A 9,050-nucleotide genomic window follows, 5' to 3' on the forward strand; every position below is an offset into this window, starting at 1 on the left:
ATGGCAAAGATTCAGTAAGGCAAAGTCTAGAGAATACTCTTCAGCTTATACTATACTTAACAGTATTGATACATTTAATAACTGAATTAAGGAGCCAGCTCTGTGGCTCAGGGATTAAAGCAACTGCCTGTAGTGCTGGCATCCCATATGGGCACCAGTTCAAGTTCTCGATGCTCTATTTCCAATCAAGCTCACTGATAATGTGCCTGGGAAAGCAGAGGAGGGTGGTCAAAGTCCTTGGGCCCCTACACCCATGTAGGGGACCCAGAGGAAGCTCCTGGCTCCTGCATTTGGATCAGCTCAGCTCTGGCCATTGCAGCTATTTGGGTAAGGGACTAGGATGAAGATATCTCTCTCTCTGCCTCTCTGTAACTCTGCCTTCCAAATAAACAAATACATCTTTAAAAATATTCAAATTAAGACTACTTTGAGTAGCTTAAAGTACACATGTAGAATGAAATTATTTGCCTGAGTATATACTTTAGGATAGTCTGCACCACAACCTGCTGGGAGAAATATATGGAGAGTTAACAACATCCAAATACAGTTAAGAGTTAGGAAAGAGCTTGAATAGATGTTTCTCAGAAGAAATACAAATAAATGGTCAATAAGTATGTTGAAAAATGCTCAGTATCAATAGTCATAAAGGAAATGCCTACCAAAATATACTGAGGGGGGAGGGTTAATGCCATGCTGTAGTGAGCTAAGCTTCCATCTGCAGTGCCAGCATCTCAGATGGGCATGGGTTCTAGTCCCGGCTGCTGCTCTTCCAATCCAGCTCTCTACTATGGCTTGGGAAAGCAGTGGAAGATGGCCTAAGTCCTTGGGCCCCTGTACCCATGTGGGAGACCTGGAAGAAACTCCTGGCTCCTGGCCTCAGATCAGCCCAGCCCCAGCCATTGTGGCCATTTGGGGAGTGAACCACTGGATGGAATACCTTCCTCTCTGTTTCTCCCCCTCTCTGTCTAAAACTCCATCTCTCAAATAAATAAATAAAATCTTAAAACACACACACACACACAGGAATATCATCTTACTCCAAAAAGAAAAAAAAAGAGGGGGAGGGGGCTAGTAATAATGCAGATTTTTAAAAGCCATTATATATTGTTAATGGGAATGGAAATTAGTACAGGAATTATGGAAAACAGTATGGTCCTTCATAAAAGAAAAAAAAAACTTAAAAATCAATCTACTGTAATATATAGCTACTCTATTCCAGGGTAAAAAGGAAATGAAATCAGCATATCAAAGAACTACCTGCACTACCATGTTGACTAAACACTGCTGACAATAGCCAAGATAATTCAGCCATAAAAGAATGAAATATTGTTTACTGCAAAATGAATGGAACTGGAGATCATTAAGTCAATGGAAATATGCCAGATATAGAAAAAAATGTTCTCTACATTAAACAATAATGGATCAAAATACAGGATAATGTAGTTGATACTATATGCACCTTGAGTTAAGCTGTTCCTGTAGCACCAGCATCCCCCATGGACACTAATTCAAATCCCGGATATTCCACTTTACTTTTTTTAAAAAAGATTTATTTATTTATTTGAAAGGCAGAGGGAGACACACACACACACAGAGAGAGAGAGAGAGAGAGAGAGAGAGAAAGAGAGGTGTCTTCCATCCACTGGTTTACTTCCAGAATGTCCACAATGGTAGGAGCTGGGTCAATCTGAAGCTAGGATCTTCTTTTGGGTCTCCCATGTGGATGCAGAGGCCCAAGGACTTGGGCAATCTTCCACTGCTTTCCCAGGCCATCAGCAGAGAGCTGGATCAGAAGAGGAGCAGCAGGACTCAAACAGGTGCCCATATGGGATGCTGGCACTGCAGGCAAAAGCTTTACCCAGCACGCCACAGCACCAGCCCTCTGGCTATTCCACATTTGATCCAGCTCCCTGCTAATGGCTTGGGAAGGCAGTGGAAAAAGGCCAAAATATTTGGGACCCTGCACCTATGTAGGAGACCAGATGAAGCTCCTGGATCCTGACTTCAATATGGCCCAGTCTTGGCCTTTATAGCCTTTTGGGGAGTGAACCAGCAGATGGAAGATCTTTCTTTCCCTCTCTCTTTATTTCTCTCTCTACAATTCTGCCTTTCAAATAAATAAAAAAAACAGAATTATGATTACTAGAGACTGGGAAGAGTGAGCACTCTGGGTAGAAGGAATTTGAATAGCAATTACCAAAACAAAGTGAGATAGAAGTAAGAAATTCCAGAGTTTCATAACACAGTATGGTGCCTGTAGTTCACAATATGATGTTCTGTAAAAAGAGCTGGAAGAAAGGGAAAGAAAGCGCTGGAAGAGAGCAGCTGGTAAGACCTAAACACAAAGAAAAAGGTATATAAAAGATAGTTCTCTGGTTTGTTCAAATCCTGTTGTGTGTATGTGTTCAAATCCAATATTATATAAGGAATACATGTTGGCTCAGTACTGTCGTGTACTGAGTAAACCCACCACCTGCAGTGCCAGCACCCCATATGGGCACCAGTTCAAGTCCCGGCTGCTCCACTTCTGATCCAGTTCTCTGCTATGGCCTGGGAAAGCAGTAGAAGGTAGCTCAAGTCCTTGGGCCCCTGTATCAGCATGGGGGATCTGGAATAAACTCCTGGCTCCTGGCTTCAGATTGGCACGCCTCTGGCCATTGCAGCCAATTGGGGATTTGATTCCTCTTTTTTATGTTTTTTTTTTTTTTATTTGAAAGGCAGAGGCAGAGAGAGAGAAAGAGAAGTCTTCTATCCACTGGATCACTCCCCAAACAGCCTGGGCCCATCAAAAGCCAGGAACCAGGAGCTTCTTCTGGGTCTCCCATATGGGTGAAGGGGCCTAACAACTTGGGCCATCTTCTACTGCTTTCCCAGGCCACTGTAAATGACTCTATTTGTGACTTGCCAACACTGGAGAGAGTGGGATCGGAAGTGGAGGAGCAGAGACTCAAACCCGTGCCCATATGAGATGCCAGCACTGCAGGCAGGGGCTTTACCTGCTACACCACAGAACCAGCCCCTCCTTGGTATCTTAACTGAAGGCAGAAAACAGATTCCTCCAGAATCCTCAATTAAAATAAGAGTGGTCTGGGCATTTCACATAGTGGTAAGGAGGCCGTTTTGAATGCCCTCTTCTCACATTGGCCTGCTTGTACTTGAGTCCTGGCTCTACCCCAAATTCCAGGTTTCCACTACTGCATACACTGGAAGAAAACAGATGACTCAAGTACTCAGGTCTTTGCTAACATAATCTGGAATATACATTAAGTTCCTCCATTCTGGCGAGGGCCATCTCCAGATCTTGCAGGCATCTGAAGAGTAAAACAGAAGATGGTAGATCACTGTCTCTCACTTACTGTGTGTCTGCCCTTTATAAATAAGATAAATGAATAAAACAATTTAAAAACAGAAGGCTGGAATTGTGGATAACTAACTTTGACACCAGTATCTGATATCTGAACACCAGTTTGAGCCCTGGTGCTCAGCTTCTGATCCAGCTCCCTGGGAACATGGTCTAAGTCCTTGGGCCCCCATCACCTATATAGGAGACTTAGATGGAGTTCTTAGCAGCCCTGGCAATGATGACTACTTGGAGAATGTACCAAGGAGATAGCCTTTCTCTCCCTCTGCCTCTGACTCTCCGTCATTCAATTACATATTAATTACACTATATCAAAAGTATTTAAAATATGCATTATCTAAATAAATCATTTAAAAGGTAGAGACTGACACATGAAAATTAAAATCGAGACCCAGTTTTTTGTTGTCTCCTGGAAAACCATTAAAATATAAAGACACACAGAGGAAATTTGAGGCCATTTTGGTCAAAGAACAACAACTTGCTTTGGCATAGGAGAAATAAAGAAGTCTGTTGTACAACATTGTGGCAATATTTAATCACAATATATTCTACTATGGCAAATAACAAAGAGATCAGATTTTAAGTGTCCTCATCATTAAAAACAGGTATGTGATGTAATGGATGTGACAATTGATTAGATTTATTCGTTACCAGTGCAAGAATATCTTTAAACATCATTTTATGTGCTGTATGTTCAATTCTGTCAACATAAAATGAGTAAGTATGTATTTAAAAGGTCAACATGAAGGCATAGATTGATTAAACATAAGTATTCAGTCTACTATAACACCTTTACAATGATATCTGGAAACTTATTATTCATTTCAGACTAATTAGTGTGTAAATAAGAAAAATCACAAGTGAAGCAGCAGCCAGTCCTCCAAGAAGACATTACAATGAATCTACTAAAGTACCTAACATCAAACTACACAAGAAAAAATGTACAGAACTCCAAGGAGAAATACATCCACCACTGGTAATCAGAATAAATAAATGCAATAGTATACATGCTTAATCAGTGGCTTTTAGTAGTTAGCAATATGCAATCATACAGAAATATCAATTAACAGTGGATGGAGAAAATAAATAAGGTCACCCCAAGCATTGGCAAGTCACAAATAAGTAAACACATGAAAAGTTAGACAGTTAATCCATCTACTCTATCAACACTTCCTACAGAATCAGAATTTAACCACAATCTCTAACAATATTTTCCCATTATTTTAATAATTTACCATAAACTAGCACTTGAGAAACATGAACCAGGACATACCGTCAGAGCCAGCATTGTGGCAAAGCTGGTAAAAATTTTGTCTGTAACACCAGCACTAGCATCCCATATGGGCACCAGTTCGAGACCTGCCTGCTCCACTTCTGATTAGTGCCCTGCTAATGTGCCTGAGAAAGAAGCAGAAGATGGCCCCACTGCCTGGGCCCCTGCATTCACATGGGAGACTGGGAAGAAGCTCCTGACTCCTGCCTCTGACCTGACTCAACTCTGGCCATTGCAGGCATTTGAGGAATGAACCATCAGATGGAACATCTATTTCTCTCCCTTTGTCTCTCCCTTTCTGTCTATAACTCTTTCAAATAAGTAAATCTTGAACAAAGAAAAAGAAAGGTGGGGCTGGCAGGGTGGCGCAGTGGGTTAATGGCCTAGCCTAAAGCGCTGGCATCCCTAATGAGTGTCGGTTCGAGACACAGCTGCTATGCTTCCTGTCCAGCTCTCTGCTATGGCCTGGGAAAGCAGTAGAAGATGGCCCAAGTTCTTGAGCTCCTGCTCCCATGTGGGAGACTCGGAAGAAGCTCCTAGCTCCTGGCTTTGGATCGGCACAGCTCCAGGGGTTGCAGCCATCTGGGGCATGAACCATCAGATGGAAGACCTCTTTCTCTCTCTTTCTCTGCCTCTTCTCTCTCTGTGTAAGTCTAACTTTCAAATAAATAAATAAATCTTAGAAAAAAAAGAAAGGTATTGCCAACAATGTAAAAAAATTTAATTTATATTATTCAAGCCACATGTAGTGAAAGCACTAAATGAACTGGCAGAATCACACCCTCAGACTGTGGTATGCATGGATGAAACTGAGGCAAAAGAAAAAAAGGAGGGGGGAGGGGATGTGGCATAGAGGGCTAAGCACTGTCTGCAGTGCTAGCACCACATGTGGCCTTTGGTTCAAGTCCTGGATGCTACACTTCTGTTCCAGCTCCCTGCTAATGTGCCTGGGAAATCAGTACAAGATGGCCCATCTTAACCACATTTTTTTTTTTTAATTTTTTACACTGGGGTGTCAGGTAGGCATTCTTTGTTTCCCTGTTATATGTAATGTTCTCAGATACAAAATAAGTCTTTTAAAGAGTGACAGAATTTTCTTGTGGAAAAAAATATTAATAATAACATTTTACCTGAAGCTGAATGAAATGTGACATAGATTAAATACTTAGTAGTACCATGAACTTCGGAGGGCAATTGGCTTTTGGCAACGTGGAAGATCTAAACATTTAGAGACTTTTTTTTTTTTGCCAGGCTTAATGCTTCCCATGAACATGGTTTATCCCCCTCAATCTAATGGAAAAATTTAATCCCAATTTTAGAAATTAAGAAGTGGGACCTCCTAAGTGGTGACTAAGACAAATCCATTCACGTGATGAATGGGGTAATGGAGTCATCTCCCAGAGGCTCTGTTCTGTTAGACACCTTGTATTGGCCTCTCCTGCTCACCCTTTATTTGGCCATGTGGTCTCTGTGCTACCCCAGGCCTCTGTCACAAGACCATCACCAGAGGTTGCCTTGGAACTTTGGAGAAAAAACACGAAGCAAATACTATTTCTAATAACTTACCCAGTCTATGATACTGGGTTATTATCAACAGAAAAAGAGGCTTGGGTTCCCAGGAAGAACTGCACTGACCGGCTGGTTACCAACATGAAACCCTGTTTCCAACTCAGAAGAATCAGGTCACCCCAGGACAGAAAGGTGGCACAGAGGACCCCCAGGTCACAGCCCCCCCCCCCCACACACACACAAAGGCCAGATGGAAAGTCTGGAGTCTGAGGACCCTCCTGGCACAGAGGACCCCCAGATCACAGCCCCCCCCCCCCCCACTCACAGTTCCCCCCCCCCCACACACACAAAGGCCAGATGGAAAGTCTGGAGTCTGAGGACCCTCCTGGCACAGAGGACCCCCAGATCACAGCCCCCCCCCCCCACACACACTCACAGTTCCCCCCCCACACACACACAAAGGCCAGATGGAAAGTCTGGAGTCTAAGGACTCTCCTGGCACAGAGGACCCACAGATCATACCCCCCCCCAAAGGCCAGATGGAAAGTCTGGAGTCTAAGGACTCTCCTGGCACAGAGGACCCCCAGATCACAGCCCCCCCACCCACCCACACACAAAGGCCAAGTGTAAAGTCTGGAGTCTAAGGACACGCCTGGCACAGAGGACCTACAGATAACAGCCCCCTACACACACACTCACAGCCCCCCCCCCCCCCCATATACATACACACACAAAGTCCATATGGAAAGTCTGCAGTCTCTCTGAGGGCCCTCCTAGCACAGAGGACCTACAGATAACAGCCCCACACACACACACTCACACCCCCCCACCCCCATATACACACACACAAAGGCCATATGGAAAGTCTGCAGTCTCTCTGAGGGCCCTCCTAGCACAGAGGACCCCCAGATAACAGCCTCCCACACACACACTCACAGTCCCACCCCCACACACAAAGGCCAAGTGTAAAGGCTGGAGTCTAAGGACACTCCTGGCACAGAGGACCCCCAGATCACAGTTCCCCCCCCCAACACACACACACACAAAGGCCATATGCAAAGTCTGGAGTCTGAAGACCCTCCTGTCCTCGCCACACATTTGGGGAAGATGCAGGACTTGAGGACTGAGCCAAAGCCACGGACTGCAATGATGGGAGGAGACGCCCAGGGCCCAGCTGCTGGCCCAGAGGGAACTGGGCCCACACTCACCATTTTCCGGCTGTGAGGCGTCTGGTTGTCCTGAGAACTCGGTAACGACCCTAACGATCGAAGCTCACAGAGAGGCAAAGCGGAGCCACCTGGAGCCACCACCAGAAACAGCGCTGGGAAGCGGAGAATGGCGGCGCGCAGAAGGAAGACGCATGTGCAGTGCTCCCCTGGCAATGCTGGTGGGATCGTTCACACAGCCAGTGAGCATGCGCGACGAAAGAGAAGACGCAGCCAATCAGAGTCGCCTGTGTCAGAAGGGCGCTCTATGGGGATTGTGCCGTCTTGGGAAACTAAGGGGGTGTGGCTTGAGAGCACAGCTGCCGCAGACTTGGATTCTTCGGACGGATACTCCCAACAGTAGGTGCCGCTGTCACCCCCTGATGAGCTCACCTCTTGAGATAGCTCCTTCCTCCGTTTTCTCTGATTCTGCTAGGGTCTGTGACTTCTTAAGGTGAGTTACACTTGCCAAATATTTACTGGATTCTGGGTCTTTCCTTTATATATCTTTTCAGGGAGTTTATTTAAGATTTTTTAATATCGACTTGAAGACTACTCGATTCATCATTCTTTGTCCTGTTTCTCTTACATTCATTTCCTACTCTATATTTTGTCCCTTAAAATTGTTTTCTATTTGTTTCTTGGTGGTGCGTGGTAACACCCCTGAAGACATGTATTGCTGTTGTATCCAGTAATCGTGCTTAATTCTTTTTCAATAAAAATTTTATTTATTTAATTATTTGAAGGGTAGAGCTATAGACAGGCAGAGACAGATGGCCACAATAGCTGGAGTTGCTCCAATCCAAAGCCAGGAACCAGGAGTTTCTTCCAGGTCTCCCACACAGGAGCCATCTCTGCTTTCCCAGGCCATGGCAGAGAGCTGCACTGGAAGTAAAGCAGTGCCCATATGGGCTGTCTGCACTGCAGGCGGTGGCTTTACCCGCTATACCACAGCATCAGCCCCAATGCTTAATTCTCTTATCAGCTTGTTTTTAATTTGATTGTATCTGATTGCCTCTATAATAGTGTCATATTTTAAAGATTTATTTATCTGAAAAGCTGAGTTACACAGAGACAGGAGAGGCAGAGAGAGAGAGAGAGAGAGAGAGAGAGAGAGAGGTATTCCATCCACTGGTTCACTCCCCAATTTGCTGCAACTGCCAGAGCTGCACTGATCCAAATCCAGGATCCAGGAGCTTCTTCCAGGGCTCCCACATGGGTGCAGGGGCCCACGGACTTGGGCCATCTTCTGCTGCTTTCCCAGGCCATAGCAGAGAGCTGGATTGAAAGTGGAGCAGCCAGGACTCAAACCAGTGCCCATATGGGGTGTCTGCACTGCAGGCAGTGGCTTTATCTGCTATGCCTCAGCGCCAGCCCCAATAGTGTCATTCTGGTATAGAAATTTAGTTTTGGCCAGCGCTGCGGCTCACTAGGCTAATCCTCCACCTGCAGTGCTGGCACCCGGGGTTCTAGTCCCAGTTGGGGCACTGGATTATGTCCCAGTTGCTTCTCTTCCAGGTCAGCTCTCTGCTGTGGTCCAGGAAGGCAATGGAGGATGGCCCGAGTCCTTGGTCCTTGCACTCACATGGGAGACCAGGGGAAGCACCTGACTCCTGGCTTCGGATCAGCGCGGTGCGCCAGCCGCAGCGGCCATTGGAGGGTGAACCAACAGTAAAAAGAAGACCTTTATCTCCGTCTCTCT

At 45.3% G+C, this 9,050-nt stretch overlaps 1 protein-coding gene across 1 annotated transcript in view; it reads right to left on the reverse strand.

The window, feature by feature from the left end:
- Positions 1–7,502, reverse strand: part of LOC133755123 (zinc finger protein 717-like) — a 32,611-nt gene extending 25,109 nt beyond the window's left edge. The window contains exon 1 of the mRNA XM_062185398.1: positions 7,352–7,502. Coding sequence (XP_062041382.1) covers positions 7,352–7,354 — 3 coding nt within the window. The 5' untranslated portion in view covers positions 7,355–7,502. The remainder of the gene's footprint in view (positions 1–7,351) is intronic.
- Between the last annotated feature and the right edge of the window lie 1,548 nt (positions 7,503–9,050).

This window comes from Lepus europaeus, unplaced genomic scaffold (genome assembly GCF_033115175.1).
Source record: "Lepus europaeus isolate LE1 unplaced genomic scaffold, mLepTim1.pri SCAFFOLD_3_1, whole genome shotgun sequence".
NCBI classification, from domain to species: Eukaryota; Metazoa; Chordata; class Mammalia; order Lagomorpha; family Leporidae; genus Lepus; species Lepus europaeus.